Below are 20,909 nucleotides of genomic sequence, written 5' to 3' on the forward strand. Positions count from 1 at the left end.
CGGGCGGTCTGAAGGCGACCGCCCGCCAGCCCAGCGGGAAAGTCAGAATTACCGCCGCGGTCTTTCGACCGCGGAACGGTAAGCTGACGGCGGGACTTTGGCGGGCGGCCTCCGCCGCCCGCCAAGGTCAGAATGAGGGCCTAAGGGCCTGATTCTAACTTTGGAGGACGGTGTTAAACCGTCCCAAAAGTGGCGGATATACCACCTACCGTATTACGAGTCCATTATATCCTATGGAACTCGTAATACGGTAGGTGGTATATCCGCCACTTTTGGGACGGTTTAACACCGTCCTCCAAAGTTAGAATCAGGCCCTAAGCCTAAGTGGTGAGAGACTATGGCCAGGATGAGGGCTTCAGACTATAGGACAGATTTAAGAGTCCCTAGTGCCTCCTTGCATCACATTAGCGTATTTATTTACGCTAATGTGGCCCAAAAAGGCCAAAATCGCAGCACTAAATTTACAAAGCAATGCATTCATTGTGCCACTTTGTATCCCTTTGCATTTTGCATTTGCACCCATTGCATTTTGACACTGCCCCAGATTTATGAGTTTTTGTAAACCTAAGGCAGTGCCAAAATCTAATGCCACCCCAGGGGTAGCGTCAGCATGGCGCAACAAAGAGAAATACTTTTATTTCTCCTAATTTTTTGCGATTTCTATGTGTGCTGCATTCTACAGCACACATAGAAAGAGCAAATTGCCATTTAAGATTGTTTTTGTGTAGGAAGGTGTCCTTTCCTTCACAAAAACAATCTCCCCCTCAACGCAGCCATATATGCACCATGGTGCAAGGGTGGCTGCAATGGTGCTTGGCATCAAATGTAGTGCCGGCGCGGGGGGCAACGCAGGGATGCGCAGTATACTATTAACACAGCACATCCTTGCGTTGTGAGAATGACGGAGTGCGGTGCTGCCAAATTTGTCACAGTGCCACGCTCCATCAGTTTCTTTTAAATCTGGGCCTCAGTGTATAATAACACTTGTGGGCCATGACCATTTCAACATTGCCTTTTTGATACACAGCCCTGCCTGTCTTGCCAAGTCAATGTAGTTTTTAACCTGTTCTCTTAAATTGTACCCCTAAGCTGATCCACTGTTCACGATATATATCTGTCTGTCACTCTTACCTCCTTGTCACTTCACGATGAAATCGATGGGGGTTACTCCCTCTCATACCCACACCTAAGTGATGATTGTACATCCCTTTGAATACTCATCCCGTTGCGTGCAGTATATACCAGGTGAGTTATTTCTCCACAGTTTCATGCTCCATACTGGAGTGTAATAAGGTAATAGGCCATGCTTTCCCAAGCTGTATGCAAACTCAGAATGTCTGGGAGATATCGTGCAGAGGAAAATCCAAAGGAGTGTGCTTTTTCTCTAGCAATAGTAATTGCAAATTCAGGCACAAACGAGATTTTGCGTCTGAATTCCAATTTGCCCTTGCCAGTGAACAAGTCCTCGCTATTCCATAGCACTGCTTTTTTCGCAAAGTTGATGATTTGGGTTTGAAATCATTCAGAGGCTTATGGGTCAGTGTAAAAAATCAGGATATTAAATACGTTGTTATAAATTCTCAATTCAAATGAGATTTTAATTTGGTAGGGCTCGTGAAATACTATATAATTTCAGCGGTCGCCGAAAGCCTCCTGAAGAACCATTGTTGTGTCACTTTCGTTTTGTTCAGATTTTTAAAGTACCTACCCATAAGGCTTGCATTGGCACTGCTCTTGAATTACTGTATCATTTCAACAATCGCTGATAGCCTCATCAAGAACCATTGTTGTGTCACTTTGGTTTTGTTCAGATTTTTTTAAAGTGCTTACCCATAAGGCTTGTAGGGACTTGGGGCAAACTGCATAGAAAATAGTGTTGGGCATCAGAGCAAAATGCCCATGCAATCTCACAGGAGTGAAATGGAACATGAGTCTTTGTGACATCAAAATCTGGAATCTCTCTGGACAAACGTTCTTTTTCAGGACATTTACAAACAGGAATTTCTCAAGGCAGCATCTCCCCAAGACGTGTTCCTGCACCATTCACAATGCTCGATACCAAGATTTTAGAGATCCCAGCTGTGATATTTGACAATGGCTCTGGGTTGTGCAAAGCTGGCATTGCCGGGGATAATGCGCCAAGGTCAGTCATCACTTCCATTGTTGGCCGCTCGAAAGTCAAATCCACCATGCTAGGAGCTGGACAAAAAGAGTACTACATTGGAGAAGAAGCCCAGTGTAAGAGGGGAGTCCTGACTTTGAAATACCCGATCGAACATGGCATTGTCACCTCCTGGGAGGACATGGAGAAGATCTGGAGACACGTATATGAGTGTGAACTGCGACTCAAGTCCTGTGAGAGGCCAATCTTACTGACTGAAGCCCCATTAAACCCACTTCAGAATCGAGAGAAAATGACAGAAATAATGTTTGAAGGATTTAATGTACCGGCCATGTATGTCGCGGTCCAAGCCACCCTGGCACTTTATGCTTCAGGACGTACCACTGGTATTGTTATGGACAGCGGTGATGGTGTCACTCACACTGTTCCCATCTATGAGGGATACTGTTTGCCCCATGCGGTGTCCAGGTTGGACGTGGCGGGCCGTGACATCACCGAATACTTCATGCGACTGCTCCTGGAAAGTGGACATTCTTTTGTGAGCACGGCAGAGCGAGAAATCGTGAAAAACATCAAGGAGAAACTCTGCTATGTGGCTCTGGATCCAATCCAGGAAATGAAACGCAAATCCGATGAGTTAATGAAAGATTTCAAGCTGCCGGATGGTAACATCATCAAAATTGGTAACCAGCTCTTTCGGGCCCCAGAGACCCTCTTTATACCAGCTAACCTTGGCATTGAGGCCCCTGGGGTCCACAAAATGATCTTTAATAGTATCATGAAGTGTGATATTGATGTCCGCAGGAAGCTCTTTGAAAATGTTCTACTTTCTGGTGGTTCCACGCTTTTCCACGGACTAGATGAGAGAATTTTGAAAGAGATGCAGCTGCTGGCCCCTCCCGGTGTTCCAGTAAGGATCATAGCACCGCCTGAAAGAAAATATTGCGTATGGATCGGTGCTTCCATCTTGACTTGTTTGACATCTTTTAGGCAAATGTGGGTCACTGCCTGCGATTACAAAGAATTTGGTCCAGTCGTGGTCCACAGAAAGTGCTTTTGAAGAGAATCACCAAGCATCAATGTTTCACACATCGAAACCTAAATAAGAGGTAGGGAGGTGGGGAGTGTCCACAAATGTATTCACAAGGGAGCTAATAAATGGAAACGATTATAGTGCTGCATCTTTACCTGCGTGAGTTTCTATATTTGAAAAAAATCTTAGAAATCTGCCTTTGAGCATTGACATTTGCTAGTTACAAATCAATAGTATTATGCCTAATGGTGACCTGAGCGAAAACCTCAAACATATACATTTGCAAAACATGATAAAAACTTTTTTTGATTTATTGATAAAAGTTTACATTCCTGGTGTAAGATTGCAGGTATGTGGAAACAGATGACCCTCGGCTACCAACACACACAGGCCCTCATTCTGACCTTGGCGGGCGGCGGAGGCCGCCCGCCAAAGTCCCGCCGTCAGGGTACCGTTCCGCGGTCGAAAGACCGCGGCGGTAATTCTGACTTTCCCGCTGGGCTGGCGGGCGGTCGCCTTCAGACCGCCAGCCAGCCCAGCGGGAAAGAGGCTTCCACGATGAAGCCGGCTCGGAATCGAGCCGGCGGAGTGGAAGCTGTGCGACGGGTGCAGTTGCACCCGTCGCGTATTTCACTGTCTGCGCAGCAGACAGTGAAATACATGTAGGGGCCCTCTTACGGGGGCCCCTGCAATGCCCATGCCAGTGGCATGGGCTCTGCAGGGGCCCCCAGGGTCCCCGCGACCCCCCCTACCGCCATCCGGATCTCGGCGGTCCGACCGCCGGGATCTGGATGGCGGTAGGGGGGGTCGGAATCCCCGCGGCGGTGCAGCAAGCTGCGCCGCCGCGGAGGATTCAATGGGGCCGCGGTACACTGGCGGGACCCCGCCAGTGGTGCCGGTCCGACCGCGGCTTTACCGCCGCGGTCGGAATCCCCATTGGAGCACCGCCGGCCTGTCGGCGGTGCTCCCGCGGTCCTCCGCCCTGGCGGTCAAAGACCGCCAGGGTCAGAATGACCACCACAATGTGTTGCCTGATACAGAAACAATATAGAACAAACTTTGTAAGCAAAAACAAAACAAAACAGAACCAATCTCTGGACACTAGTATCAAAAATGTCAGACATCATGCTTGGTTAGTGAGAATCCTTTCTACTCTCCACTGACTCAGAGTGATGTTGCATGCTCCTCATAGAATTGCTTTATTCTCCCACGTCTGATTTTTGCCGATCAGTTTGCAATCGCCCCCGACTTGTCAATCTTACTAATTCTTAAGGGCAATCTGTCTTATTGTTCGTGATTTGCACAAGCCACTAAAGATACCATAGACCATAGCAGATTCTTACCCAGGTGTGACAGTGTATATCGTCATCTTTTGCAGTAATGGATTGATAATTTTGGGCCAGATGTAGCAAAATCCCAAATTGCGACTTGCAATTTGCGAGTCCCTGCGACTCGCAAATTGCAAGTCGCAATTTGGGATGCAGAAAGGTGTCTCAGACACCTTCTGCGAGTCGCTATGGGGTCGCAAAGACCCACCTTATTAATATTAATGAGGTGGGTCGCAATATGCGACCCCATAGCGATTCAGGGCACTCACGGGGGTGGAGGCCTGCTGTAGTCAGCAGACCTCCATGTCCGTGACTGCTTTTAAATAAAGCAGTTTTTTTTTTCAAAGTGCAACCCGTTTTCCGTAAAGGAAAACGAACTGCACTTTGAAAAATAAACCGAAACCTTTTGTTTCGGTATTTTTCAGGGCAGGTAGTGGTCCATTGGACCACTGCCTGCTCTGAAAAATGTTTTTTGGTCCAGTCACAAAGGGGAGGGGGTCCCCTGGGGACCCCTTCCCGTTTGCGACTGGTTTACCATCCACTTCAAGTGGATGGTAACTGCGCTTTCATTTGCGACCGTGCGGTCGCAAATGAAATTGCATACCAGTGCGACTCGCAAATAGGAAGGGAACACCCCTTCCTATTTGCGACTCGGAAATGCATTTTGCGAGTCGGTTCCGACTCGCAAAATGCATTTCACATAGCAAAGTGTCTTTAGCGACTCGCAAACGGCGATTTTCGCCGTTTGCGAGTCGCGAAAGCTTTGCTACATCTGGCCCTTTGTCTCTAATATAGGTTAGGCAAAAAAACTTACCATGTTGATCTGGTCAATATCAAGTTATAGCTCAATTACAACAAGGGGCTCTTTATCTCACATACAAATGAACAATAAAGGAAAGGCTTTTTCATATTAAGCACCTATCCTTAGCCGCTCTACTTTTGTTACATCTATCTAGAAATCTGAGGCTCTCTATGGACCACTGTGGCCCAAAATGTACGGTTTCCACTCTTTTCGAAATTGTAGGAGGTTCCTGTAGTGTGTTCATTATTATGGAATTTTATTTTGGCCCTTACAACTGTCCAGTACACCAGTAGATAAAGTATATTGTCACGCAGGTAGCACAACACAAATATATACATTACACAATTCTGTCGAAGTAATTGATGTGCACACTTTTGCATATGTCTTCATATACAGAGACACCTTTATTGAATTATTTCATGTCTATTCCTTTCGATTTTGAACTCTCATAAAATTGGTTGAAGTAAGCACATAATTTATAGATCATAATTGTGTCATGAAAGTTTTTTTCGAAGGCAATTCACTGTAGCAGTGTGAAAGGACAACATGGTGCATTGACTTTGACATGGCATACACTTTATGGTTTGTAAGAGAGCATTAGATGTACAACAAGACTATTATCATGGTGTTTGATGTATTTCATACTAGAGATATTTGGAAGGCAATCAGTTGTTTAAACTGTGGAGCTATTCTACAGGGCCTACTTCAATTTACTTAGCAGCCGAGAAAATCTGTACATTTCAGTCAATCATTCTTTCCCTAAATCCACACCAAGACCAACTCATTAACAAAGCAAAGTTTTAAAAACATGGACTAGCTCATCAATCATGCATTCATATATCGCTAAAATGTGGGAGTCAAATCCCAATAATTTACTGAACCCCAATACTCCAGACACCCCAACATTTACCTCTGAATTTCAGCCGCAATTCTGTTGATTTAGAAGTGGGTCACCATCCTCCACATCAAACCACCAATACAATGTACGAAAATGATAAATTAACAAGTGGGGTTGTATTGAAAGTCTGTTTTAGAATGAACAAGCTGTTGGAGAAGTGGTCTGTGTATTACAGATAGGTTCAGAAGACGTGAGTTTTCAAATTTCTGTTTCAGGTTCTGATGAAATGCAGAAGGTTGTCATTAGTCCGTTGGTTTTCAGGCATTGTTGTTCCAGAGTCTCGTGGTGAAACACATGTTTCAAGGTCTTGGATTTTTAATTTTCAGGATTTCTGGAATCATTCGTGATGGTCCTCTGGAGGGCTTGAGTTTGGGCAATTTTAAGTGTATTAATTTATGGGTGATGCAGGCTATTATGAAATATTTTAGCATCTAGTGACAGCCAATCAAGGTCTTTCAGGCTGGAATGACGTGATAAAATTTCTTTGGATCCTTGACACAGCAGGCAGTCATGTGTAGGTTGGCTCTGATGGGGAGAAAGATAAACTGTGGCGAAAGCATCAGGGCTTGAACCGTGCTCCTAAAGTGTTCAGGTGGAATAGAGACTTTGATTTTCTTCAGGAGGTAGTGATAGAATGAAGTGTTATTAGTTAGTTTGGAATTGGTAATCACATCAATGTATATTCAATATATTTTATTCAATGGTGCACATTTAACATAGGAAATCAATGTTGACTTGAAGCAAAGGGTGATAGGTTGTATAGCTTGTAATGAACTGAAGGAGGTTTATTTAATGAATGAAAAAGGAGAAATTCTGTTTTAGAGGGGTTGAGTTTAAAAGAGAATGTGCTCATCCAAATAGTCTAGTTTCCGTGAACAGTGTGATGAAGGTGATATCTGATAGGTTTGACATTTGAGGTATATTATGGTGTTGTAGACACCAACGTTTGGGAATACCAGAGAAGGGGAGGACCTGGCAATTTGGCCTGGACTGTTCCCATTGGATCACCATCAAGTCTGATTTGCATATGCTGGGTTAAAACTGAGGTGCCATGGTGTGAAAAAGCACAATGGATTGGGATGTGGGCCCAGTGATTACCTGTGGCTGAGATTAAATCAACCATTCCATCCATCACATTTATGTAAACTACAGTGTGTTGCCCTAAGTGGGATGGGTATGCCCAGATGTGGGTCCTGTGCATACTGTTCTACTTGAACCAAGCTATACCTTGCTGAAGTGCCATAATTCGTGCAAAACTGGTCCTGGTTGGATTGTGTTCAGTTAGGGGAGGACCTGGTCTGGCAGTTTTGGCTGGACAATTCCCCTTGGAGCAGGGCCAAGATTGATTTGCATATTCTGGGTCCAAACTGAGGTGGCATGGTGTGTGGCCCGACTGATTACTATTTACTGATATTAATTTGTGGATTCCATCCATCACTCCTTGTATACTATGGTGTTTTAGTGCATCAGTGGCCACCCTCCTAAATAACCTATGGAGTAACCTTTCCCCTCTTACTCTAGTCAGACCCAAAGTCTTTGGATTGTGACCCAAATTGGACTGATGAATATAGGAGGTAGAACTGTCTCAGTATATGTTCCTATCATTTAGAACTCCTGACCACAAATATCAGCCACTTTGCTCATCCATCCACTTTTTAAAAACACAAAGCCCTCAAAGCTTTCCTTTCGTAGGTGAATTGATTGGCCATGCCAAGAGACGTCCTGGTGATGAGCGCACTATAATGGTCATTGCAGTGAATTAGCTGGGCTGTCATGGGTCTTCCATTATAAGGTTTCACTTATCATTGTCATCAGATTTTGATTTGTAAGTGCACAAGTAGGTTACAATCATTAACAAAGCAAAGATTCACAGAATCTTACATAGAAAATTATAAATTAACAGCTATGCATTTACACATTCTAAAGACATGTTGCATGCTACAAAAGTTAAATAAATTGGGGGACATCAATCAAGGGCGAGACAGGTTTTGATGTGCCTTCATTGTTAAAGTTCCATGAGATATTGACAGTTTTATCCTAACAGAAATGCCCAGATTAAACTACAAGGCAATCGCTGCATCCCATCTGATAGTTCTGTTCACACAACTATCTGGGGTAGAGTAGATGCTGGCCCCCTTGTCCTCATATGGTATAAGAGTATTTATTCAAATGATTTAGAAGTTAAATAGGACCCCTTTGCAGCTATGCTGCTTATATTTGATAATAATTATTAAAGCATCCCACCACTCAGTTCTCTGTCTATTCACCCCTAAAGTAATATTGCATTTTTTATAATTATCTGAGTTTTCCAAGACAAAGAAACTCAGACATTGGGCCAGTGTCTTGCTCTACAAACTAAGGTCCATCCCAGTCTCATGAGTCCTGTTAGTCGTGGAAAATGTACTATTTAGTGAAAAGGGATCTGGGATCTAACTATGAAAGCCATTAGGGGTGAGAGAAATAGCACATCCATTCGGATAGGGGCAGGAGGGGGCACAATTTTTTTTAAAGATTATTATGAGCTGTTTCTGGACAATGCCATTTGTCGGTGCTGCAAAGTGTCAGACTACCCACAACTGTCTGGATTCCAGAATCTTGCCATCTGTATAGAACCAAAAGGCAACAGAGTCCAATAGCACAATTGGTGACTGTAGATTCAGAAGATATAGGTTTTAATAATCAGACCCACATTTGACATAATGTGTGATTTGAAACATCTCCCTCTTTGTGCCATTTTGAAATCTGGAAAAAAAAAAAAACGTTATCTACAGAATTCTCTTTTGGAGATTCAACACCTTTTACAGATTTTCAATTTTAGCTCTTGATATTTATCCATCTGTGGGTCATCCTTGTGGCTGCCTTCAATTCCAGCACCTGTTCTTGTATTTTTTCCCTGTCGCACTCTGGAAAGTCACTACAGGGCTTAAGTCACTATGGGACTCATTAAGATTTCTGAAGAAATGTGTCCTTCGTTCTTGAGGAGCATTTAAGTTCATAATGCAATGCTATAAAATAACATCACAATGTTAGGCAATGAAAGGTGAAGGAAGATTCTGAATGTTAGGCAAAAAAATGTGAAGGAAGATTCTGAACCCTAAGCTATGCTAGCCTTCCCTTTTCTCCACTGAAAATAGACCCACCTCCCCTCACATCCAGGTGTACCTTTTCAGTAAAGTGTGAACTAGATTGAAGACCACTTGTCTTACTTCAAATCCTTATCCAGCAAATTACTCAACTGTGAGAAGACGCTATGATGGAATATACCCAAAATTGATAAAATGAAATGATCAACAACAGTATGAAAGTCATTAGAATGAACATAGTTGCAGCGGACCAGTTTCAATAGACTTGCCCTGGACCCTGCTAGTGATTTCCGCTGATTTGACTCCTGGCCCCCAAGCCGTGTCCATAAGTTTCGGGGACCGTTGGATAAGGGTCAGTGTGTACTTCTCCTACCTATCCCTAATCGGTGGGCCTTACAAATGTTTTCAAGGATTTTTTCCAAAAGAACCAGAGGCTGCACTACACCACCCCTGAGCTGCCGCCACTGACATCGCACTGCTGGTCTGACTCAACTTGCTGGTTTACCTTGCTGAACGGGTCCTAAATTCTATGGCCAATGCCATCCTGGGCTTGATCTTCAAATTTCACCCACTCAGAGTTCTGCTGTCCACAACATGGAGAGCTGTGCACTTCTCACCAAGGCTGAGAATCCTAAAGAGGTCCTGCTCTTCTGCCAGCCTACATCGATGGACTCCTCTTTTCATCCAGCTGGCACCTTGGTGAGGATTTTCTTCAAGACAAAGACTAGGGGGCTCATTACGAGTCTGATGGTATTAAGGTTGCGAGATTGGTGGTCAAAGTCAGACCACCGCACTGCTGATGGTACGACCGCCAGATTACGACCATGGTGTATGGACCATGGACCATCCCCACCACCCGGGACATGGTTCCCAACAGGGTGGCGGCGGTTGGAGTTGTGGTCAGCCACAGCGGTGCTGAGTTCAGCGCTACCGTGCTGATTGGGAGTCCTTTTTCTGCCAGCTTTTTCATGGCAGGGTCCCCGGCATGAAAAGGCTGGCTAGAAGCCAGTGCTGAGGGCCACAGGGGCACCCCTCCACTGCACTGCCCATGCCCATGCCCATGGCTGGGCCCTTCTGCCAGCACCCGCAGAATGCACGATGTTTGCAGAATGCGCACTGTCTGCACTGCAGACAGTGCGCATTCCAAGGGTGCTGGTGTGCCATGTTATTGGCCTCGGCTCCCTTAAGGGAGTCGAGGTCAATGCAGTGGCACTGCTTCCACTGGTCTGACTGGCAGAAACATTGTAATACAATGTCAGTCAGCCCAGTGGAAACATTGTAATATGACTGAGGGGAGGCTGCCCGTATGATGGCAACCTCCTCCCTGTGGCTTTGGCAGTTGGATAATTCCGACCGTCAAAGTCATAATGAGGCCCTAAGTCAGAAGGTAAACTTTCCATTGGACCAAATCTGATTCCTGTATCTAACCTGGCTCTATTGCTCTCACCTTTAACTTTTGACCTTGATCTGGTCTACTGGTCTACTGTGTCCAAATACAAGCAGTTTACACTTTACACTTTTTAGGTTCGATTAACAAAGGTAAAATTTAACTTTTGGTTTAAATTTGGGCAAAAGTCTAACTTTACAACTTTTCAGGAGCTTCAGCTCTGAGGGAGGACATAAAGGTCTATCTTACTGTTCTGAATACTGAAAAGGTAGAACTTTCGATGTTAGAAATGGGGTCTCTGGTTGGCAGTCAGTCTGCACTCTGTCCAAGCATGGACCCTCACTCTAGTCTGGGCAATGGAGATACACACTCAGATAACCCCTGGTCACCCACTTGGTAGCTTGGCACAAGCAGTCAGGCTTCTCGCAAAGGCAATGTGTAAAGTATATGTACCAAAACACAGTGAAAACACTACAAAATGGACACAAAACCAGTTTAGAAAAACAGACAATATTTATCTAAAGTAAATAAGACAAAAATGACAAAAATCCAACATACACAAGTAAAGTTCTGAATATATTCTTAATCCATAGAAAACAATGGAAACTTTGTTGTTACACAAAGTACCTGGTTTACATCAACTAACCCAACCAGACGTGGATTGTAAGGCACAGAAGAATTTAAGTGCAGAGAAATTCTCAATAAAGCTGCAAGGGTGAACGTGCAATGGAAAAGTCAGCGTTGCGTCGATTCCTTACTCGCAAGTGAAGCCGTGCATAATTTCTTCTCCTGTTGGGTAGGCGATGCGTTCTTTTTCTCTCCCACAAGAGAGCAATGCATCGATTTCCAGAGGGGGCACGTCAGATATGTGCAGCTTCAGGATTACATTGACTCCCAGCGATGCGGTGTAAGAAATCCTGGTCGCATGGTGATCGAAAACGCCACTGCATGAGGGTTTTCATCATTTTCAGCAGCCGAAAGCGGGTGTTGCGTTGTTTCTCCAGTCGCGATGCAAGTGATGCATTGAAATGTGCCACGCGGCGGATGGCACATCATTTTTACAGCCATGTTGCAGGTGGTGCATCAAAATTTTCCCGCACGGCCCCCTGTGCGTGGATTTTCGTCCTTATTCTACCAGCTTCACCCACAAGGGCCCAGCGACTAAATAGGGCACAACTAGGCAGGGCAGTAGTCTCAGCAGAGAGTCAAGGTGCTGGCAGAGGAAGTCTTTGATGACCCTTTTGACTTCAAACAGGAGATAAGTTCAGTCCAAGCCCTTGGAGACACTTGACAAGCAGGAATATACACAAAGTCCAGTCGTTGTCCTCTTTCAGGCAAAAGCAGCAACTGCAGGCCAACCCTGCAAAGCACAGTCAAAGGCAAAGGGGCAGTACTGCTCCTCCAGCACTTCAGCTCTTCTCCTTGGCAGAGGTTCCTCTTGGTTCCAGAAGTAATCTGAAAATCTTGGGTTTTGCTTCCACTAGTTATACCCCTTTCTGCCTCTGAAGTAGGCAAACTTCAAAGGAAAGCCTCTCTTGTCCACGAGATCCTGCCTTGCCCAGGCCTGGCTCCAGACACACATCAAGAGGTTGGAGACTGCATTGTGTGAAGACAAGCACAAACCATTCAGGTGTAAGTGACCACTCCTCCCTCCACTCTAGCCCAGATGGCTCATCAGGATATGCAGGCTACATCCCAGCACCCTTTGTGTCACTGTCTAGTGGGAATTTACAAACAAACCAACTGCCAGTCTGACCCAGATAGGGAATACACATGCAGGCAGACTCACAGAATGGTTTAAGCAAGAAAATTCCAAAAGTGGCATTTTCAAACTGACAATTTAAAAACCAGCTTTACCAAAAGATCAGAGACCCGAAACTCCATATCTCAATCTGCTCCGAAATGTAAACTGCACTTAAAAGATATTTAAAGGCAGCCCCCATGTCAACCTATGAGGGAGATAGGCCTCGCAACAATGAAAACTGAATTTAGCAGTATTTTACTGCTAGGACATGTAAAACACATCAGTACATGTCCAACCTTTCACATACACTGCATTCTGCCCATGGGGCTACCTAGGGCCTACCTTAGGGGTATCTTACATATAAAAAAGGGAAGGTTTGGGCCTGGCAAGTGGGTATACTTGCAAGGTCGGATTGGCAGTTTAAAACTGCACACACAGACACTGCAGTGTCATGTCTGAGCCATGTTTTTATAGGGCTACTCATGTGGGTGGCACAATCAGTGCTGCAGATCCACCAGTAGCATTTGATTTACAGGTCTTGGGCACCTCTAGTGTACTTTACTAGGGACTTACTAGTAAATCAAATATGCCAATCATTGAAAAACTAATCACCAATGCAATTTACAAAGAGAGCATATGCACTTTTATACTGGTTAGCAGTGGTAAAGGGCCCAGAGTCCGAAAGCCAACAAAAACTGTTTAGAAAAGATAGGAGGAAGGAGGCAACACGTTTGGGGATGACCCTGCTAAAAGGGCCAGGTCCAACATTTGATTTATAGTCTAAAGTTAGATCAAAAGTCAAATTTTACTTTTGTGAATCAGACCCTTTGATGCTACATACAATAAATCTTTGAAATAACATATGTTTATTTCCATACTTCTGATTTATATTTGGTGTCTATTTGCTTGTTGAAATTTCTCTATTTTTATGAATTAAAGTCGTATTTTCATTGTGTTGTGTTTTCTACATATTAACTGTTTTGGTACTGATAAATGCTTAGCATATTTCTCCTACGTTAAGCCTTTCTGCTCTGTACTACAACTATCAAGGGTTGGGCACAGGTCTACATTACTGAGACCGAACTGGACCTTTTAAGGAATAGGTCCATTTGTACCTGAAGAGGTCTACCATCCACTTAAAAAAAGAATCCACCTTCTCACAGTGAGCTATAGTTATGTAGTTCATATAGCCTTCTTTGCTGAAGTAGGAAGTGTGGTGCCCTGTTATCAAATATGTAATTTCAATGGCCATGCATCAGCGTATATGTAGTGCATGATAGAGGAGGGAGTTTAAGTTGCATTGGAGCATTCAACTCTTATGAGTCAGTTTCCTTAGCTGAAAAACACGTGGCTAATACTTAGTTAAAGGCCAGGTCTAGAGAAGGACCCACCTCCTCACAGCGGAGTTGGGTCTTACCTGAGCCTTATTCTCACCTTATTCATTCTAACCTAGTTGGAATTGATGCCTTTACCAAGTGGTGATACTCACTTATTGCCATTAGTGCTGGATTACCAAGCTCTTGGAAATCCTGAAGGTCTTCTGTGCCCCCCCCAGGAGGGATCCATTCATAATTAGGCCTTCCTAGATTAGATATTCCTACTCTTTCCCACTCTGCTTCCCTATGCCATAGGCAGCATGGCTGGGGCAACACAGGTCTGAGGTGCTGGGAGACATTTGCAGGCTTTGCCTCTCTAGGAAACAACTTTGACTGGGAACTTCCAACACACTCCCACTTCTCTTGCACTTAGACACTCCTCTTCAGGCTTAGAAATAATGTGCCTGCAGGCATTGTCATTGATCAAGCCTCAACAAAAACATAGCCAAGGACCTTATCCTTCTTACCTGACAAGTGGGCATAATGTCCTTACAGTTTTGTTAACTGTGACAGCCCTAAAAAGAGCCTTCAGATGCTCATCATTCTACTAAAAACCACCACATAGATATGCACCTCTTTGTGTGTATGCCAGTAATTATAGCTGGTGAAGCTACCTGGTGTAAATATTGTCATGCCATGTTTGGAAGTCATGACCCAGGCAATTCTAATGGCCAGCTCCAAAAGTTTTATGTTAGAACATCAAATACTAAAATATGGTGCACAAAATCAAAGTCAAACTATCAACATGAGAACTATAAATTCTACATAATGTGAAGTCCCAAAGTTTAAACTAGGGGGCATATTTACAATTCTAACTCCAATCAAAATATTATAAAAAATGCAATCATGGAGGGGGTCATAAATACTGTTCTAATTCCAGCTCAACAAACGAATGTAAAAATGGCATATGTTTGGCGGGCAAAGTTATTCTATAACTGCAGCCCAACAGACAGGGACAGTCCATATATTTTTGGGGAAGGTCACAATTACTATTCTAACTAGAGTCAAACTAACATTTGTGAATGCATAATTTTGGGGCAAGGATTTCAGATGTGCAAGTTGAACTTCAGTCCAAAAAACATGAATGAATATAATTTGGGAGGAGGGCCCAAATGTTCTATTCTAACTCTAGTCGAGTCCAACAAACATTGGGGGCATCTTATACATTTGGCAGATCAGCATCAGTCTTCCAACCACTAATCCACAGACACACATGAAAGCATATATATTTAAGTCACTCTAATAACTTAACATATGAAATCTATAAATTAAGAGCATGTAATGTAAAATGTAAAATATCATTTACAAATTAATCCTTTTACCAAAATTGTTACATTTTGTTTATTCAGCAATCGTTTCTTGTTATTTTAAATTGAATTTTTTTTTTTTTTTAATCCCAAATGTTTATACCATTTAAAGTTTATTATAAATAATCATGGCTAACACAATATCCAAAAAATAAAATTCCCATTAGGTGTTTTTAAAAATTGCATTACCAGTAAAAAATAAAACTATGCTTCAATCAAATGCATTACAATGTGATAAATCATTTAATTAATTATATACATTTTACAAATTTATTACAATTTTAAATATTGACTTCAGAATAATATTTTTATTATTCCTTTAAAATGAATTATCCAAGCAATCAAGAAAACACACAAATCTCCCAAACTAATAAACATTAATATTTAAATAAAAAAATATTTAAGAACAATTGTGCGCCCATATAACAATTTAATGCATTTACAGTAATAAGAAAACAACTGGTATATGATACTTATTTTAAATACAAAAAATTCCTATTCTAAAACCAAATAAAATCGCACCCCAAAGGCAAAATTATCAAATGATTTAGAAATAGTTTGACATTGAACTAAATAATGTACAATTTAAATATTAGCATAATTAATACATGCTTAACATAGCACTCAATGAACACTATTCAATATACTCTTAAAAAACACCAACCATCCAAAAATCCTAATAAACACAACCCAAAATTAAGTGACTATTACAATATATTTATTAAAAACTAACTACAGCTTAATATATACAACTAACATATTCAAAGAAATTAGAGTGTAGTGCAACATATGAAAACATTATTATAACAAGGATTTGCAAAACAAATACTTCTGGCCTTGGCATGCTGGTTCAGTGGTCAGTTTTTAATTTTGTATTCAAGTATAGACCACAAAAATAAAAAGGAAAATATTCATTCATTAAAGTCATTGTCTCCTATGAATTATGTAAAAAAAAAAAACAGCTGTGCCATGCACGTTAGTAATATTTTTGTGAAGGCGACAAGAATAAAGTCCACCACTAAATGAAGCACACGTATTGGAAGCAGCTTAAATAACACAATGTTGCTTAAATAGTTGATAACAGCAACTTTAAAAAGTAGGCATGAAACAAATCATCTGAAACTGTAAGGGCAGGCATACGAATATCAATGATTTAGAGATAATATAAAAAATTAAATTAAAAAAGCTCACCTGTATAAAGTTACTGAGAGAATGCAGTTATAGTTAAGTAGATGTGAAAATGTCCACAAGCTTAGAGAAGTCACTTAACATGAAGGAGCCAGTAGTTAGAGAGAGGGGACCCACTGCCCTTGTGTCATGCTGTGACAGATGGAAGCAAAATGTGAATAATAATTTAAAAGAGCAGTAGGTGAAGCCCACTGACCAAAAGACCCTCTATGTCTGTATGTTAGCTATAGTTTTTGGAAAACAACAGTCTGGTTTAAGCTGTCCCCAAGGTCAGACCTAAAAAAAATGATACTATATTAAATGCAATGGTATTTTAAACTATTTTAAACCAGTGGTGCATGGAACTCGAGGAGTTTCACTTTGCAGAATTTGGCGGAGTTACATGAAAACTCTGTGAAACTCAACAGAGTTTTGTGAACAGGGGGGAATTGTCATGTCACACTTTTACACTTATTTTTAACATCAGGAGGCTGTTCTGTGCTGGAAAATGTGTGCGAATGGCACCATGCGGTGTGTCAGAGGGTAGTGCTGCTCAAGTTCATTTTGCTGATACTTGAGTAGATTTTCTACTCGAGCCCTAACATTCTTACTGGAAATGCAAATGGTTGCGGCTGCCTGCAATGGTTCACCCTGAGAAAAGCTCACCGGGTGCCTTCCTAGTGCCTGAAATCATGCTAGGGGACGCCAATTCTTGCTCATGGTCACCAACTTACTGATGGTGAGCCTGTCACAAGAACAAATTGGTGGACTTTGGCCAGAACTCTGAGTTACAAGTGTAATGCGGCGTTGCCAAACGTCCACCAATTCCGCCAGCAGAGCAGAATTTATCATCCACTCCTATTTTAAACTATAAAGTGATATACTTTCTTTGATGTTTTACCCCAGAGCAGTAACTTGTAACTAGGGGTTTTACCTGACAGAAGGCTTGGACCTTGTTTTGATCTATCTGCTTCTGAATTATTTTGTCATCTAAGAGCTCCAGTTCAAAGTTCTGTAGCCTGCATATAATGAAATGTCACTAAGCGAGTTGCCCTAGTGCCATCATTCCTAATGCAAGCCTATTCCTACTATGCTGTAATTCCAGATTCAGCAGGTTGCAGAGGCTACTGGCAAAATGGAGAATTATGAGAGACACAGAATTCGAAGAACACGATATCCACACTGTTTCTCCAACTCAAAACAGGGAAAATTCTGTGGTATGCAATCAATCTGAAAATTTGACACCATCACAGGAATAGAGTGATGTAACTCCGACTCCCACTGTAATTGCCCATTTTTAAGGGCCTCTCATGTTCTCTCTCAGAATACCACAATACTTTTGTGTGCCTGCAGGATCTACACACTAGTGGGCAGATGTGTCACTGTTTTGAGTCACCCTTGTGCCATGCAAGACAACCGAGGGCAATGTAAAACCTAGAATCGGATTCACCAGGCCACACATGGCGATTGAGTGTGACCCTGTGAGGCATGGCAAATCTGGTGTAACGCAAAGCAGTGCAAGATGCTTCCTTACCTAATATTGAGTGGTGGAGGCATTACTTGAGTAGAGCATGGGTGTTCCCCCTCATTCATCTATGCATTCTGACCCATTCCCAACTTTGCCAACACTCATAAACCTGGGAATGCATCAGAATTGTACGCTTTCTCACCAGAGGCACAACAAAGAGAAATGTTATTTTGCACTCTGCAATACACTTAGAAAGAGGAACCACTAAGGGGTGATTTTGTTCAGGAAGGCATCCATTCTTGAACAAATACATTCCTGCCTGTAATGCAAGCACCCTTGCACAATGATGCAAGGTTGTCTGTATTGGTGCTAGGCTGCTCCAGTGCAAGAAGAGGACAAGAATGAGCCATATAATGGTAAATATGGTGCGTTCTTGTCCTGTCTTGAAAAATATGGGCAACGGTGTCAATAATCCCTGGAATAGAAATCTTGATGTATCACTCCCGGGGCTCCTAAAATGTGGTCCTTAGCATCAGGGTTCCTCCTATGGGGAAAATTAAAGATCATTTAAGGTCTTTCTTACTTTTTTACCAGGCTACAAACTGTATTTTACATTTTTGCTTCATAGCACATGATGTGTGTGTGTGTGTGTGAGTATAGATGACACTACTAATCCCATAACCTCCGATGGAGATGATGGATAACAACAGTGAACATTTTCAAGTTAACGGTGTATGACTTTGTGCTGATGTTCCGGAATTCAACACTACCTGTTCTACTCTCATTATAGGGTGCATACACACAGGATGTAGAAGCTGCATTACTACACCTCGTATGTCCCCATTACAGAGGAGGGTGGGTGACTAGTTACTGTTCAAAATTATCACTGTTTAATGAAATTGTTGCCAGGTCTGTGTCAGTTACTATCTTCAGATTATTCTAGGATTATCAAAGTCTAATGGCTTTCCCTATAAAACCCCTCTTAGCAAGATGGTTCACGAGGTTCCAAGGTACATTTTGATGCTTATCATTTAATTTCTAGTAAGGCAATTACAAAGGGGTGCATATACTTCCTAGAACACAGATGTTATAGGTTCCTAAAATTCCAGGAAATTAAAAATATAGTCTTATAAATAGTTAATTCAAAGCATTATTCACAAGCCTCTCAAAGGGTGGCGTTCTCTCTTTAAATGGTTCATCTATTATGACAAGAAGCATTGTTGCCTAGTAAGTATCCCATTGTTGAGTAGTTAAAGAGCCAGCCCTGATGTTGACCAACAATGACTGCATTTGATGCTGACTGTGCTGCTAACAACATGCCCAACTGGAGGATAATGTATTAGAAAGCAGAGCTTCTGAATCCTGTGCATTTCTCACACAACATTCATAGCAGCCATTTTTTAGAATGTTTGATCATGAAACCTTAGATGCCTTGCCTGTTATCATTGATAATGGATCTGGGCTGACTAAGGCAGGCATCAGTGGAGAAAATGTCCCAAGACTGGTCTTTGCCACAGTCATCGGTCGATCCAGAGTGAAAGCCACTGGCTTTGGGGCATGCCAGAAGGAGCATTTTATTGGACGAGAAGTTGAGATTAAGAGGGGTACCCTGACACTCAGGTATCCTGTTGAACGTGGTATAATCGGATCATGGGAAGATATGGAAAAGATCTGGAAACATGTGTATGAGGAACTTAAAGTGAAGGCTAGTGACATCCCACTCCTGATGAGTGAACCTCCTTTGAATCCATTGCCATATCGAGAGAAGATGACAGAAGTGATGTTTGAAACTCTAAAAGTGCCTGCCATGTATTTGTCTGTTCAAGCTACATTGGCCCTTTATGCATCTGCAAAAACTACAGGATTGGTTGTGGACTCTGGTTATGGGGTTACTGAAACGGTACCCATTTATGACGGCTACTACTTACCACATGCTGTGTGCAAGCTAGATATTGCTGGCAACGATATCACTGAATGCTTGGCCAAGCTTCTTGTTGATAGTGGCCATGCTTTTGCTGCCTCGCCTGCGAAAGACATTGTCAAGGGCATTAAGGAGGAGCTGTGCTATGTGGCTGCAGATCCATGCTATGAAATCAAAAAGCGAGTGGAAGACCTTTCAATGGAGTACACACTACCGGATGGTAAAGTTATTCAACTGGATAACCAGCTCTTCCGAGCTCCAGAGATTCTTTTTAGACCCCCAGTCTCTGGTAGAGAACCCCACGGTGTTCACAAGATGATGTTTGAGAGTGTGATGAAATGTGAACAGGAACTGCATAGGCACCTCTATGGAAACATCATCTTGTCAGGAGGATCAACACTTTTCCCTGGCTTTGACGAGAGGATACTAAAAGAGATCCAACAGCAAGCATCCTGTGGAACCACAGTGCGCATCACTGCCCCATCAGACAGAAATGTTTCCACCTGGGTTGGAGCTTCGATCGTCACATCTCTGACATCATTCAAACAAATGTGGGTGACCAGCAGTCACTATAAAGAATTTGGTTCTAGTGTGGTTCTCAGGAGGTGTTTCTAAATCTATTGAAAGACATAAAGAATATGAGTTAGAAGGATCAAGAAATGTACTGCATCATCACACCAAAAATTGTTAAATGCTTGTCCATGTGGATGCCAATAAAATTGACTTTCAACTTTATTTGTTAATTGTTTGTGGAACAGCAGTTTTAAATTAATTGTTTACATATTTACTCTTTGAATATATGTGTTGGGGAACTGGTGTGTTAGTTATGATTATGTACTTAGGCATTACATTTTGCAGACTGGGGTCAGCATTGAGAACTTGGGTTCATGTGTGCCTGATGTCCAATTTTATAAGCAAAGTTATCTATCTACAACAGTTATCTAGTCATCATAGTTGTCTATCTATGCCAAACACTGACAGTTAACTTATTTACTGCCACCAATGATTGCTTGTGTGGGAGCAGAACCCCAATAGGCTCACGGACTACAAAATTAAGATCACCTTAATATTTACCTCAGGCGATTATGTTTCAGCATCCTTGATGTTGTGATAAAAAGTCACAATCCTCCATGACACCAGATTCAACAAATTAGCAGAATAATTACACAGCCACTTCGACCACTCAATAAATGAGTTCTAGATCAATGAAAACGTTAAGGGGTTTTACTACAAAAATCGCAGAATAAGAATTAAAAAGAAATGCAAAATACAA

The 20,909-nt window shown here is 42.3% G+C and overlaps 2 protein-coding genes across 2 annotated transcripts; both read left to right on the forward strand.

The window, feature by feature from the left end:
• The first annotated feature begins 2,048 nt into the window (after positions 1–2,048).
• LOC138302072 (actin-like) lies at positions 2,049–3,182 on the forward strand. Its single transcript, XM_069242460.1, has one exon. It carries the CDS (start codon positions 2,049–2,051, stop codon positions 3,180–3,182), a length of 1,134 nt encoding a protein of 377 aa, XP_069098561.1.
• Positions 3,183–19,120: 15,938 nt separating this feature from the next.
• LOC138302073 (actin-related protein T2-like) lies at positions 19,121–20,251 on the forward strand. The gene has a single exon (XM_069242461.1). It carries the CDS (start codon positions 19,121–19,123, stop codon positions 20,249–20,251), a length of 1,131 nt encoding a protein of 376 aa, XP_069098562.1.
• Positions 20,252–20,909: the final 658 nt, after the last annotated feature.

The sequence above is a fragment of the Pleurodeles waltl genome, chromosome 6 (assembly GCF_031143425.1).
Source record: "Pleurodeles waltl isolate 20211129_DDA chromosome 6, aPleWal1.hap1.20221129, whole genome shotgun sequence".
NCBI classification, from domain to species: Eukaryota; Metazoa; Chordata; class Amphibia; order Caudata; family Salamandridae; genus Pleurodeles; species Pleurodeles waltl.

What these genes read in the sequence shown, in the direction of transcription:
- LOC138302072 (XM_069242460.1), top strand. Translation starts at nt 2,049, where the DNA reads ATGCTCGATACCAAGATTTTAGAGATCCCAGCTGTGATATTTGACAAT.
- LOC138302073 (XM_069242461.1), top strand. Translation starts at nt 19,121, where the DNA reads ATGTTTGATCATGAAACCTTAGATGCCTTGCCTGTTATCATTGATAAT.